General features: G+C 40.3%; 1 protein-coding gene across 2 annotated transcripts in view; it reads right to left on the bottom strand.

Annotated features, from left to right (window-relative positions):
* CDHR1 (cadherin related family member 1) overlaps nucleotides 1–15795 on the bottom strand; it is a 57996-nt gene that overhangs the window by 5628 nt on the left and 36573 nt on the right. For both annotated transcript variants that reach the window (XM_074958730.1, XM_074958731.1), the window contains 4 exons: nucleotides 15184–15348; nucleotides 12535–12602; nucleotides 9289–9517; nucleotides 7968–8222 (listed from right to left, as the gene is read on the bottom strand). In XM_074958730.1, the coding sequence (XP_074814831.1) occupies nucleotides 7968–8222; nucleotides 9289–9517; nucleotides 12535–12602; nucleotides 15184–15348 (717 nt within the window). The remainder of the gene's footprint in view (nucleotides 1–7967; nucleotides 8223–9288; nucleotides 9518–12534; nucleotides 12603–15183; nucleotides 15349–15795) is intronic.

Raw genomic sequence — 15795 nt, 5'->3', positions numbered from 1 at the left:
CATACACACTGTTCAAATATGCAACTTAAAAGACTACTAATACCACCTTTTTGCAGTGTAGTTGTAACTGGGTTAGTCTCAAGACATTGGAGAGACGAAGTGGGTGAGGTAATATCTTTTACTGGATCAACTTCAGTGACCTGAAGAAGAGCTCTGTGTAAGCTCAGAAGCTTGTCTCTTTCCCCAACACAAGTTGGTCCCATAAAAGATATCACCTCACCCACTATGTCTCCCTGTTAATACTACTTACCATTTGAGACTTGTGAAGGTGACTCAAGCCGAAACTGTCATTGGCAGGCATATAGGCAATGCCACTATTTCTAAACACTAAGGCAGTGCAAGCATCATCAGCACAACAGGTAGTAGGCAAAGGTAGGTAATAACTAAATAACAGAAGTGGGTCTTAACAGCTTATTTATTCTTTTCAACGTAAACCTTGTTCCAGGCTTGGGCTTTCCATTCTTCAAAATTGTTATAAACCTCTTAGCAACCTTGAAACTTTTGCCATGTTTCATCAGCCCTATAATTATTCACAGCTCCTCACTGGCTAGTTTTCTCATTGTAACTGTGAAAATCACAGCAGTAGACATCAAAGAATCTTCTCCTGTTAAAATTGGTGTTTTAATTCCTTTGATGTGCTGTGAAACGATTGTTAAGGGCTAGCTTCCTTCCTACTTAAACTAGAGAAGACTGGGCTATTTAAACATGCAAAACAATTCACGTTTGTGAAAATACTACCGAAGCTTTTGGGACTAGCATTATTTAATTTCTGTGTATGAATATATTTAATGTGTACAAGCTGAATTGAAGATCTCAAACATACAGAACCGTACTATTGCTTAATATTCATAACTGAACAAATTACAGAGAAGTAATATTTTTCATATCCATTCCTATGTGCTGATCTACAAAGTATTAAAAAGCTGGCCAGTTTTCATTGGCCAATTCATTTCATTTCCAGTATAATAACTTGGGGATGTTTCATGTTTAATAATCCTATCTGAGCTGGATAGGTCTGAGGCCAAAATGTTCAAACTCCAGGACTTAAATGCTTCCTGACCTTCCCCTTGGGGTTATGTATCTCCATACCACTCCCAAGGTTGGCCTGTATGTTAATCACACAAACTGGGCCAGAGTGCTTATGCAAATCAGGCACCCGCAACTGATTATATAAGTGGTTAAACCCCCAACTATTACAGTCATGCCATTTTGATTTGGCTGAGAATTCCATGTCAGTATATTTTTACATGTTGTTTTATACATGTATCCTGTAAATGTCCTGATATTGGCAAAATGTGTATGTTCCATATGAGAGTGACAAAATGCATAATATTTTCAATATGAAATTAGAAAAATCCATCTTCTCATATGTACTTTAAATCATGCAGATTATGAAGAATATAACAAATACATCGGAAAGAAACTCTTTTCAATATAGGCTGAATCTGATTAAACCAGTGATGTTTTAGTTTTGGCATAAAGCAAGCTATTATAAATATAAATGCTCTTAAGAGGCCCCAAATTCAGTGAGATGGGAAGACAGTTCAAGGGAGTTGAATTCTGAATCTTCTAACATGAACGGTTGTGTATTTGAATTTAATAATGATTTGAGATTGTCAAATAGGCTCAAATAGAATTATTTAATCAAAGATTATTAATCAAAGATTAATACTGCACTATACAGAATACAGAAAGAAGAAATAGATGGTGAAGGGAGGGTAGTGTGGTCCCTTTTGCTGTAGCTACCTTCTACTGACAGGGTTCATTCTCAGTCTAACTCCCCAAACCTCTGTCCTTTCATAGGGTGTGAGACAAAGAAACTCCTTTTTGGAGGGAAAATACTTTCCCATTATTAATTTTTATCATGTGTTCTGTTTTCCTAATTAGTGATGGAATTTCTTTTATAAACCTCAGTTTATCTGACTGATGAGTAAAAAAGGAATCTCTAACCCAGTCATTATTACCAACTGCTGTGAAATCAACAGTTCTTAATGAGTTAAAAGCAAGTTTCTGTGGGTTACTGGTTCATCCATTTCAGAACCCTTCTGTAAAAAAAATTATTCCATATTCATCACCCAGTCCCTTACAGAAAACATCTGCTGTAACAAATATCCCTTATCAATCACCCAGTTTTATTTATAACATACTTTTCTGTAGATACTTTTATTAGTTTGAGGGGGGTCTTTTCCCTGGACACCTATATTCCACAGACTTGGAGATGCTGAGGATAATTAGATACAGCCCAGCACTCAATCAGATAAAAATTCCTGAGTACAGGTCACTGACAAGAGCCAATGCTCTGGGCCTGAAAATTTAAACACACTCTTAGCTAATACAAAGATTCTAGGATAATAGTTAATATGCAAATTAATTTAACATACCAGAAAAAGTGGTCTAAAAAGGTTAATATTTACTAACAGAACTCAAGGCTATATTGCCATGCAGACAGAATCTAAGCAATTTCATCTTTAAGCTGTATCCCTCTGGAACAGCTCTGTTCTGCTAACATAGATAGTGCTGGCTAATCCCATTTATTCATGACTTTCAGATAATACAGAGATGAGCCCAAGCAGCAAAATTTACATCTGGATCCAAACTTCCCCATGGTAAAACACTATCAGAAAGGTGGAAGTGCATCAGGGATCAACATTGAGCGCTTTCTTGTTTAGCCTCATGCTGGGTACACACACAAGGTGCATACCTTAGTGCATGCTGTTCACAGATGATAGAATTCAATGCAGTGAGGAGAAAGATAGTCTAGCAGAGGATTCTTGATAAATGTAGATATGTGCTGGACAAACACGGGCTCAAACTAAGCAGAGGAAGAACAGAGTATATGGTATGTTATTTTAATATTGTGAACACTGAAGAATTATCCATGAAACTAGCTGGGCAAACAATATCAAAACCACAAAGTTTTCAAGTATCCAGAAGTATGGTTTCCAGAATCTGGGGAAAAAATAGAGGACCAACTTAGAGCTAGGATAATAAATGCCTGGCTCAAATGGAGACAGATAAGTGGTGTAGTATGGAACAGTAGGATACGGGTAAGATTAAAAGGGAGAGTCTTTACAATGGTGGTTCATACTTTTTTAATGCATGGCACTGAATGTTGGGAAACCAAGAAGAAACAAGAGCAAATGATTTATTCCATAGAAATGCAATATTGAGATGGATGTGTGGTTTAAGAAAGATCATGTAAGGAATGTGTACGTTTGAGTCATGCTCAAAAGAACATCCAGAAAGGAAAAAATGAGGGAACGTGTCATCTCAGATGGTTTGGTCAAGTCAAGTGGAGTCCTGACAACTATGTGGGTAAGAGAGTCCAACCGATCAAGACTGAAGGGAAAAGATAGAGGCCAAGCCCAGAAGAAGTGGTGGGATGTCATAAACAAAAATATATTAGCATGAGGAATGACAGAAGACATGGCATTGAACGAGCACTTCAGCGGGAGTGGACTTATGGAGTGGACCCCATTTGATGGGATTAACGCACGAAGGAAGAATAAATAGCAACCTCTTCAGTATATATAATTTTTCTTCCTTTGTTGTTCCTATACTATGCAACCTTCAGTATCATGCTACAGAATAGATTTTGACAAACACTCACAATTAATGGAACTCATTTCAGGTCATGTACTACTCAGCAGGGTTTATCTGACACTTAATTCATCAGGCTTTCATATACAGTTAAGTAACTCAGGGGTAGAATTTTTTCATGCGTGTGGAATTAAATGCACAGTGATACAGCGATGCATCTGAACAACAAAATTTACATCTGGATCCGAACTTCCCCAAAATTTTGGGGAGTTCATATCTTGGGTTCTAGTTCAGACCCATCTCTATTTTAATAATGGGAACATTGCATCTACTGTCTTGCTCATCATGATGAAAACTCATAGGTGGATGAGGCATCATTGAGCTTCAATACAGTTCCTTTGCCAATTTCCCCAGGCAATAGGATACATTCAGGATGTGGTAACTAGTCTTGGATAAAGGTGCCTAGCGTGTGTTATAAAGCACAAAGAAATAAAAGATAATGTGCCTTATGACAAATGAGTTGTTCAAGAGCAATCTCTCTGCATGCCACTTTATAATAACCACTCGTCATTAAGCTATTTCCAAAGGACAATCTTATATAAAGTGGCCTTTCCCAAAGGTAAGGGATCAATCCAGGTGAGAGAAATTCTGTCATATCACTGGGCATTCATTGATTGCTAGCCTCACCTTACATTTGTGGAAACTGATTTTAAGAACTTCTATATGAATACTAATGCTATAAATACAAACCTCTTGTGGTAGGTTCTCTCTTTTCCTGATCATCCTGGTGTTAAAAAAAAACTCTCTTAATTCCTATATAAAAATGTTTCTATTTTAAATTTCTACCTTATTACACCCTGTCTTGTCTCTCATGCCTAATGTGTATGCTTATCTCCTGTACTTTTTCATATTATCCATTATATATTTGTTCTGTCATCATCATCTATATTTCAGAAGTCTAAATAAATACCCAAGTTGCTGAATGCCCAAATATACCACTGGTTTTAGGAGCCTAAATATGAACTTATGCCCAGTCCTGCAAAGAGCTGTGTCCAAATAGCCCCATAAACCTGCAGAGTCCCAGTGAAGTCAATGGGGTTCTGTGTGTATGCAGGGATCTATCTATGTGGAACACCCTAGAGAACTGGAGCGTTAGGTGCTTAGCTTTAGTCACTCACATTTGAAAATATTGGCCCTAGAGAATAAATTTTAAGCAGGACATAATGGAAAAAAAAAGAAAACAGTTGCTTCTTCAGCATATGTTTCTTATTCTGTCGAGCAAGGATAGGAGATAAAGAAAAGCATTGGGCACCAATCAACACCAATTTCCATCAAATCAGACTCAGTTAAATTAAACAGCTTCTGGATTTTTTTTATTGCTGTATTATTCCAAGAACAAAAGGCCTTTTTGATGTGCTCTACTGATGCACTTAGCCTCAAGGCATCTATCACGAAGGGCACAGCCCTGCACTAATTGCAATGGTAAATGTTAATCAGAAAAATATGCCTGTTTAATTACTCAGTGTGATTAACACTGTGAGAAACCTCTAGTTATGCTGTCAGAAAAGCTCTGCATCCAGAAGGGAGTAGTTAAAAAAAAAATCACTCAGCATACAGCACTCTAACCCACAGAGATGGTGCATGCACAGAGAAGAGAGAAAAGACACATTCACCTATAGCCAGTGTGTGGTTGGTGCATGATCCTAACAAAAGACTGTTTCTTCCACATGGTTAAGATTGTGTTGTCCAAACTAGATTTTGGATGCTATACGGACTCTTTTCCAGCACTTATGACCTCAGACAAAAGAGAGACAACCCAGATGGACTCTTCAGTGTGCTAACAGGACAGAAACTTAGCAGAGGTGGTCATAAAAAAAAGGAGAACCCATTCACAGCAGATTTTTGTATTTGGAAATTGAATCTCCCCCACAGGCTGAATCTGAGAGTATTTTTCACAGGTAACTCTGGTCACCACTGAAAAACTACAAGTGATGTAAGAAGTGATCAAGCACTGTGCAAGGATTTTTCTGTAGGGCATGCTACAAGATTCGTTTTGTAGCTTCTGCCTGCGTGGGCTAATTATGAAGGTTGTTATAAAAGGTTGTCACAAGGAGGAGGAAGAAAAATTGTTCTTCTTAACCTCTGAGGATAGGACAAGAAGCAATGGGCTTAAATTGCAGCAAGGGCAGTTTAGTTTGGACATTAGGAAAAACTTCTTAACTGTCAGAGTGGTTAAGCACTGGAATAAATTGCCTAGGGAGGTTCTGGAATCTCCATCACTGGGGACTTTTAAGAGCAGGTTGGACAAACATCTGTCGGGGATGGTCTAGGTAATACTTAGGGTATGTCTACACTGCCTGCCGGATCAGCGGGCAGCGATCGATCCAGCGAGGATTGATTTATCGTGTCTAGTCTAGACGTGATGAATCGACCCCCGAGCGCTCTCCTGTTGACTCCTGTAGTCCAGCTCTGTGAGAGGCGCAGGCGGAGTCGACAGGGGAGTGGCAGCAGTTGACTCACCGTGGTGAAGACACCACGGTAAGTTGATCTAAGTACGTTGACTTCAGCTTCGTTATTCATGTAGTTGAAGTTGCGTAACTTAGATAGATTCCCCCTCCCCCACCCCGAGTGTAGACCAGGGCTAAGTCCTGCCATGAGTGGAGGGGATTGGACTAAACGACCTCTCGAGGCCCCTTCCAGTTCCATGATACCTTATTGGAATATAGTGGACTGAAGTCCATAAATGCAATGCTAGGGGGATGGAACACTGACAATCATTCTATCTGAAGTTGGACTGAATGGAGGATACACAGTATCAGCAGGTTGCTAGTAGGAAGACATTAATGTAGAAAAAATAGGAGGAAGGATTGCTCCTCATTTCTGGTGATTGTGTCATCATGGTTGGGGAAGTGGAGGTGCATTAACTTTTTGATGAGCTGGTGCATGGGAAAGAGAATGGGGAGAAAGGAATAAATGTATCTGAAAAGTGTGCACGTCCCAGAGCAGGCCCAAAGTGCATGAGCACATGCAGGATGAGAAAATCCCTTGGTTTCCCAGCTACTTTCCCCACCTCTGTTCACCAACACTCCCCACTAGGGAATTCCAGGAGGGGAGAGGACACTCACAGGACCGTTCTGTTGCCTCTGCATTTTGCCCAGGGAAGAAAAAGCTGGTGTCAGGTCTGCCTTTTCTCCTGGAGGGGCAGGGGAACTGGAAGTGGCAGGAGCTCTCTCTGTCCCTCTCTGCACCTTGAGAGGGGAGGTGAAACTTGCTGAGGGACAGATATTTTCTGCAGGAGGCAGGCAGGGGACTCCCAAATGGACACATTCTCTTATTAAGAGCCAAAGCTGCTTCACCCACTGGCAGGAATTCTTGGAACCTTTAGATAACCAGCCAATCAACAGCTTCTCCTGCCACTCCCTCCTCAGCTTCTCTCACCTGAGGAGACCTCCTTTCGTCAGCCAGTGACCAGAGAGAAGAACTGGGAGGTCTGGGGAGCTGACCTCCCCAAGTTCAAGAGAGGGAGATGGAAAGGGGACATGGGGGAGCTCAGCTCCCCCATCCACAGAAGATAGAAAGGAGGGAACTTTCCCACTGCTTTTAGCAGAGCAGGAGGAATTATTTTTTAAGATGAAGAAAATATTTTAGTCATAAGAAATCCACACAGATATTCCTTAGATTGATCTCTATATATCTTAATATATATTATTTATAAATCTTAAATTTGGTATCTAAAAGTTCTTAGGAATAGTCCTTCAGCAGTGGCTAAGTGTGGAGCTCCTTGGAGGAGTTGGGAGAATGTTCTATGAGTTCTCTGCCTTCTCAAGTACCTTCTATGCATTCACCTCTTTCTTTTACCCACACTGAGATTATGGAGGTTACTACACCCAGAGGGCCATGCTGCTGTCACAGGGTAGAGAAATGGATTACAGTTAGTCTTTGATTCGATTGCCCCCAGAATCCTAGTTCTGATCACCTGCTTTCCAAGCTGTAGGGCAACTTTTGGTCCAGTTCCCTTTCATCTCTCTTGACCGACAGCTCAGAAATGTAGTAGTCCGACGGAAGTTTGGTCTCAGGAGCACATAGGTTCTTAACTGTCTGACATCAGATGAAAAGAACTAATCTCCCAGACAGATTCTAACCCCTCGTCCCAGCCCTTTCCCCTCTCCTCCAGTCAGGATTTTCTTAGGCCTCTGATTCCACAGAACATGGTTGGGCCTCAGGGTTCTGGAAAGGCATTAAAGTGTGGAGCTACCAAAAATCTGTTGGGAAAACTCTGATGGCTGGCATTTTATTTTATTTTTTTGCTATTATTAACTCTTGAAATATTAAACAGTGCTCTTTAGAAATGGTGTGAGTGGAAACTCCTCTTTGGTTCCACCCAAACATCTCCCAAGGCTGGTCACTTCTGTTCAATATCTGCTTACCTCTTCTGTGATATCAATCTTCAGCACTGCCGTCGTGCTAAATGAAGGGGAGCCCCGGTCCTTGGCTTGAACTACCACAGACCATATGCAGTCTTTGTCCTTGGTGATATTGTGAATGATATCCAGGGACCTGATATAGGACTTCAGCTTTATTTCCCCAGTACTTTGATCTATATCAAATACATTGGCTGGATCTGCTTGCATAATGGAATAGTCTACAATGTTGTTGGGTTCTTCTGCATCTTGATCTATAGCCTGTTCAGGAGAAATGTTGAAAAGAGACATTCATTGATGATGAATTTGGGTGAAGGGAGAACGTAAAAGTTCCTGGGCATGTATTTGCACACTTTAGGAATAGTCAAGAATCTGCTGTGAGATTATTGAAATATTAATGTGTGACTTTAGATGACAAAATTAGCAGTCCTTTCCATGTGAACAATTTTATTTTAGATTAAAGTAAACAAGAAAGTCAGTCCAAATATTATATATCCATGGATGTGATGGTTATAAATGATTCACTTTATAATAGCAGGCATCTTGTACTAATTTAGTGGGTATTTCCCAGCAGCCAGACTAGAAGGAACACCTTACACTTACAGGTGAAGTTGATAGAAAACAATTTGACAGCGAGCTAGCTCTACACCACCAAACTATATTTGTTTTTGTTATTATACTTCAATATTTACTTTTGCAACCATATGCATATTCTTGTCATCAGACTTGATCATGTATGTTTGCTAATATATATTTTAGGCAGATTCTCATTTAACTGTAGATGACATCTGCATTTTTTTTCATATTCCACACCAGACCATTACATACACTACTTGGAAACTGAAGTCCTCTCATTACAGAACCAATGTAACTACATGGACAGATGCAAGTATCCCCACACAATGGACTTGATTTCTGTTTTGAATGGTAGCCTGGTTTCAAGCTCCATGCACATTTACCCACTCCTTGGCATCTGTGCCAATGGTGATGCTGATGGACTTATTTTAAATCTAGCACTATACAGCCCATTATGTGCAAACTGATAATTTAAATGATGTAACTTGGGTTTATAATTTTTTTACAGAATCACATTTCTTTTGATGCACTTACCCTTTTGAACAGTATGTAAAATATTATCAGTCCATGTTTTAGATCTCTGTTCTACACTGCCACACCCAACAGGCAAACTAAAACATACTAGAGGGTAACAAATGTGTTTGTTCACCCTCATCCCATGTATGCACACTTAGGGGTAGGATATTCAAAGCACTTGGTGTTGTGCTAACTCTGTGTCCTCTGAAGTCTAAGACATCATTTCATTCCTCACCTCTATTTTCACTGGTGATCCAATGATCATAGTCTTTTCCTGGATGTTCTCACTGAACTCCGGAGAGTGGTCATTGACATCTAGCACAGTGATAAATACCTCAGCCAAGCTATACTTCCCCTCTGTGTCTTCTGCCTTCACATAGAAGTTGTACTTTGCAGTGACTTCAGCATCTAATGTGGCCCATGGCTGAGTATAAATAATTCCTGTTGATGGATGGATTAGAAATCTGGAGGAGATGCATGAAAAACAAGCATTTTGAGTGTCACATTGTGGATGCCCACATCCTAGTCTAGATTATTGAACTGCTGAGGTCAGATATTGGTACCCAGAACAGATGCAAGCTCAAGTTAATTTACATCTTGTCTTGTTGTCTCTGCATAGGCTCAGTGGTGTCACACGGCTTACACCAAAGGCTAAACAGTCAATTGACAAACACAGAGGCCCCCTAAAGAAGCAGTTGCGGTTTTCCTCTGACATTGGGAAACCTTGTGTGGCACAAAGATAGCATAGCTTGTTCTATGCCACCCATTTCACTGCCTCACAATGCAGGGTGGTGCATCTGGGATGGGCAGGGCTTTGTTGGGGGTGGGGGTTCACACCAGACACAGAAAAGATGCAGTACATGACACTTCACCAGATCTTTGGCCACTGCTCTAAGTTATATTGGATGCCTCTGCCCAGGACTGAGGTAGTGGAAACGTGGACTAGAGACAGCTTTCCTCCACCTTCTTCTCAGCTGCACTGAGTGTGAACTCTGCCTAGCTGACAACTGAGCCTATTGTACAGTACCGTTCAGTTATGGTCTAATCCAAATGAGTATTTAAAGATGTGAGCAGTGGTATAATGCTGGAATTTATGCAGCCAGGAGCCTTATACAAGGTCTCTCCTGTTCTGAAAACAGACCTAAAACCTGACAGATCCCAAATCACTGGCCCTACATATTTTTGCTTGTCCTTTTTGTTTTGAAAAACAGAGAATTATTATTATGTGGTGTTCTTTTATTCTTTATGTGTTAGCCCTTTCAGTTGCATTTCATAGAAGCTTTTGTACTTGTGCAATGCTCAGTGTGATGGCTTTTTCCCAAATGTGATCTCTTTGTGTAGAAACATTAGAGAACTGCATATTTATTCAGGTTATAAGTACAATGTATTAGATCATGTCCTGAATAAAATAAGATTGATTGATTAAAGAGCTGGTCTGGGCTCAGCCACCGCCACCTGGCCACACCTACAAGAGAGCACAGACTGGAGGAGGAGCTTTAAAATGGGGCAGAACAGCTCACTTGTTGGCAGACCAGGGAAAAGAACAGATCTTCAAACCTCTGCTCCCAAGGAAAGTGCTGAATGAAGGCAGGAGCTTCTCAGACAACCACTGCCTGATGGTCCCTGCCTGAGGGAAGCGAGGGCCAGATCTGGATACATGCTGAGATGGAGTCACTCCTCTCTATCCTTCACTAACTCTCTTTATTTGCATTAATTCCCCTGGTTTTGTGTTCACCAACTACCCTAGAAAGGGAGAGACTTTGAAGTGACCTGGCCAGAGGGCCAAGTCCCAGGAAGAGGCAGACCATCGCAGAGCAGCCATTGGCAGGAGACCCCAGTGGACAGAGTGCTGCTATGCCACACCCCGCCATGAGGAGGTGCCAGTGGTGAGTCGACCCTTTCACATACGGACATGGCTATTCCTATTTGGGAGGGGGAATATTCCAGTATAATGCACCTTCATACCAGTACAACTACATCCATGCTGGAGTTGTACCAATTTAACTGTTTTGGCAGAAACATCACAGCCCTAACTGAAACAGTTAAATTGGTACAAGAATTGCATGTAGCGCAAACCTAAGTGATGTGCCCAAGCTCACGCTGGAAGTCTGTGGCCGAACTGGAAATTCAACCCAGATTTCCTGAGTCTCAATCCAGTGCCTTAACCAAAAAAGTTCCATGTTTAGGAAAACAAACAAAAAGCTCACGGCAACCTCATTTCCCTGGTTAAATTCTATTTTAGCTTTAGGAGTGTGAGAATCACAATAAATTTGCACACACTTTTTTCCCCCACAACATCTTTTTTCCCCCCAAGCCTTCAGAAGTTTTTTGGCACCAGCTGTTATATTTTAAACTTAATAGGTCTGAGTGCATTGGCTGGCCTTTGCTTGCTTGCTTCTACCCGATTAACAGCTTGCTTGAGGATTTAGTGAGAAGCTCAAAATAAGCTGTGATTTAGAAGCTCCTGTATGTGCACCCTTGTTTGGATATTTCCCAATAAACTCCTGAAATTCTGGATTTTGACTGCCATAATTAGCATCCTACTCAAAGTGGGGAACAAAGCTTTAAAACCAGGTGGGGAATTTATAGAAGAAATAAAATTTTGCAGGAAAGGGGGATGAGAGTCTGGACAACGGACACATTTGCAAGTTCTTCTCTCCAACCACTTAAGTCATAAGGGTCAGGGGTTCAGCAAAACCATGAGAGATGGCCGGCCATATTTAGGATGGCTAGGAGCCCCAGCCAATTATTACATATGCAATAACGGGGTGGGGTTGGAGAGCTGATCAAATTGGTGCTCATTTTCATCTATCCTATAACAGGAAGCAGGAGCTAGGTATCTATTAGAGACCTGGTAAACATCCTGTTCCCTTCCTCCATGCCCTGCTGCGACTAGTGTTTCATGCAAGCAACAGTTCTAATACCCTGTGCTGCCAGCCACCAATGCTAGAAGTGCTAACAATGTCGGACATCAGAGAATGTTGTGGGAATTTGTAGATATGGTTCCCATGAATTTTTGGTCTTTTCTGTACATTGGGTTGAGTGTTGAAATGGCACCGTTTTTGCAGCTAAATGGGTGTGTGTGTGTGTGTGTGTGTGTGTGTATGTATGGGGGTGGGGTGTTGTCCACAGAACTTTAATAATAACCAGCACAAACAACCCTTCCTCCTGTGAAAAGTATTTTTTTAAAAATGGTAGTTTGAACAGATTCTATGTATTGTCACTTAGCTGCTCTATGTTTTTTGGGGGGCATGTGGGTAAAACACCATAGACTCATACAGCAAGTGTTTGCCGGTTTTTTGCAGGAGAAAATATTTTAACAGAAACAACTCAGGAAAAAGACATAGGGTAAGTGCCTCCCGGCCCCCCAGATAATCTCACCATGCATTAGTCTGAGATGCCAGCCGCTGTCTTAACCCTCTTATTTTGTCAGTAGTGATTTCTCTTTTTAATGTATTCAAAGGTTAACTTTTTTACTTACAGATCAGCTCCTGTTCCATATATGGAGTATTTGACTTCTCCCCAGAGTCCTGAATCTGGGTCTGCAGCCTTAAGAAAAGAATTCAAAAGAGTCCTGATTTATTAACCTGTAGTAAAGTATATTTTCCTATTGTGCCTAATAATAGCACACTGAATGCCAAACAGATTTTTCCCCTTTTAAAATATTTTGTCAGTATATTTATGGAACTTTCATTAACAATTTGCATTTGGAAGTTTGCAAAATCTTATAAAATCAAATGGTAATGAGTGATACAGCAAAGCTTTTTCATACAACCACCTCCTAAGCACTCTACATGAACATAAGCAGTATAAACTATAATATATATATATATATATATATATATATATATATATATATATATATATATATATGTATAATCTATAATACTTATCGGGTGACCCCATTCTTAGGCATTTGACATTATCTTGTAACATCCTTTCTTTCATAGGAGTAAGGAGTGCATTAGTGCACTGACCAAACAAACAACTCCTTCTCAAACTTTACTAGAGATCAGCTAAATATGAGTGCAGTGTCCTTGGCCAAAAAACTGTCTTTTAAATAACACAGAGATTTTTTTAAAAGTGTCTCTGCTGTGGTATATTTAGTTGATATCTGTACATAACATTATTTCAACCTGGCTGGTGTTTTGATCATTCTTGTGCATGTGGGCCCAGGTTGCGTTGCAGGTATCTCTTCAGATGTTGCAGCTTTGTTCTGCATTCTTATTAGTTTCTCCATGGGCTCAGGGTTGGGAGAAGCAGTTGAATTGATAGAGGGAGCTATTTATGTTTTCTTTGGTACCTATGAGGAATTTTTTGTTACATCAGTATGTCTGTCCATCTACCTCTAAATGCAGAGATACTTGATGTAGGAAGGTGTGCTGTTGAGTGCATACCTGGCTCCCTCAGTTGCTTGTTTAAACATTTCTTGCTTGTTTTGCAGTCTTTAGCAATGTCTTTGATTTCTAAACTCATGCAAGGCCGGTGTAACTCATCTGTGGCCTTGTGGGGAGTGGGGACATGCATCTGGTTCCTGATAACTACCATGGATTCTTGTCAACTTCTCAGGTCTCATAACTTTGGGTTCTTTTTACTGAAATCCATTTTGCGTGCTATTTTTTCCTGGGATGTCCAGTATTCTCTAATACATTTTTCATATCTACCCATCCTGCTAGAACAGTACTTTCCAAGCCCGCAGTATCTCAGCTTGCTGGGTGTATCTCTGAATCTGGCACTAATCTGGTGCCTACATGATGTTTAGTATTGAATATGAACTGTTAAGATTCACTGTCCTCTTTGCCTTTGACCAGAAGGACCTTATTTTGCTGCTTTTGCAAAATGTTTTTTTTTTAAACATTTTCTGCAGACCACCTCAGTGTTGGACACTTCTTCTTCTTCTTCTGACTACTACAATAAGGAACATCATAATCTCTATGCTGTGCTGCCTTGATGCCAGTGTGTCCTATGGTGAGCCTCTTCTTTCTAGTTTTGATGTTCTTCCCTACATAGAGTTTAGTGTTTTCACCTCCAGGATCTGCAGTTAGTACTTTCAGGCGCATGTGTGTCATTTCACTACCTCTGCAGCACATGGTAGGACTTAGTTTGGGCTCCCTTAGCATCCTGCCTCAGGCATCTATGTCTCTGGTGCCCAGCACTATGTGATCTTGTATCACTCCCAGATTAACACGTGGCTGTCGACTGCCTTAGCTTTGTGTGACATACTGAACTATGGGTTCTAGCTCTGACTCTAGTGGTTGTATTAAACAGATGTATAACATTCCTTTTGGGCTGGAAACATTTCTTCAGTGCTCACAGGGTCTATGTAACATTTTGCTTTCCTTCCTCTGGCAGCGTGAGATATTGGTAAATGTATAAACAATCTCTTCCCATTTCTGAACACATGAAAGCAGTTCTTACATTGGGGTCATTCTTTTCCAATTCTGGTGCATTTTTATAGTCTTGCTCGTGAGCATCATAATTATGCATGTAGCAATCATGTCACCTTTGCAATCTATGGAAGATGGGACTAGAAATTCACTAGCAGCCATTTTCCTTTTCTTTTTGTTCACCCTCAATCAAATCCAAGTCTTTCTTACAACAATGCCAGCCTCACTCAGCTATCACATCTTTCAGCTGAAGTGTGTGACATTTTTATGGCTTAAAAAAACAAATAAAATAAAATAAAAATGGCACTTCAGACACATTGTTTGAAAATGCTTTGCTGAAACAACAGCTACCTTGCTGAGCATTGTGTGCTAACATAATGTCAGACACTGAGTGGCTCTACACATTAGAGCTTAATATACCTGCTACTCTGGGTATGGTGATAGCTGTGAGTCCATATTGCCTTTATCCCAAATGCACTTAGTTATGAGACTGCAGGAGCAGGTATTCTTTTACTCATTGATTGAAAGATGTTTCAGCAGGTGAGCAGCCAACGAACACAGGAATGACTCCCACCCATGTTGAGGTCAATGACAAAACTCCCATTGACTTCAACATGGGAGTAGAAGAGAGCACATAAAGAATAAGAAGTTATTAGGAGGACAGAGCCACTGACATGTTTTGGCAGTTTCCATAGACAGATAGTTAGATCAGATATATCTCTGGAAGACTGAATAAAGCTTACTGTTACAGCCACTACATTGGACCCTCCTGGGGAATTCTCTGGAATCTTGGCAATGTAATAATCAGATGAGAACTTTGGGACATTGTCATTGGTGTCCAAGAGACGTATCACTATATCCGCCGTTGAGCTAAACTTCTCAGGAGTGTTCACCTCTATGGCAAGAAGCTAAGAAGATAAAATAGTGAATTCTACTATTATTATTGAACGTATTTGGGAAGCATCTATCACTATGCCTAGGTGCGTTTTATCCCAATTAGAATGGAAACCAACACCACAAGAAGGAAAGCACGGGTTGAGTAACTGGGCATATCATGCAAAAATCAAACTAATTTTTTAAATTGATAAATATTTTAAAATAAACTTCAGCCATGTCCATGCCCACTTTGTGTTTGCTTTCCTTGAAAGTCTGAGCAATCCATTTGAATTTTTGTGGGAAGGAAATTTCAAATTTGTCTCTGCAAGTATGTGCAGAAACCAAATTTTAAATCTGTATGTGTCATTATTTACAGAAGAAGTGCTTGCCTGACTGTCTGACTAATCACAGTTACCAGCATCACTCAGAGAGTGTGTATTGAAAATCAAATATCTGCAGAGAACTGTTCCAGATTTTAA

The sequence above is a fragment of the Natator depressus genome, chromosome 7, assembly GCF_965152275.1.
Source record: "Natator depressus isolate rNatDep1 chromosome 7, rNatDep2.hap1, whole genome shotgun sequence".
Lineage (NCBI taxonomy): Eukaryota > Metazoa > Chordata > Testudines > Cheloniidae > Natator > Natator depressus.
This window is presented reverse-complemented; position numbering and strand designations above follow the sequence as displayed.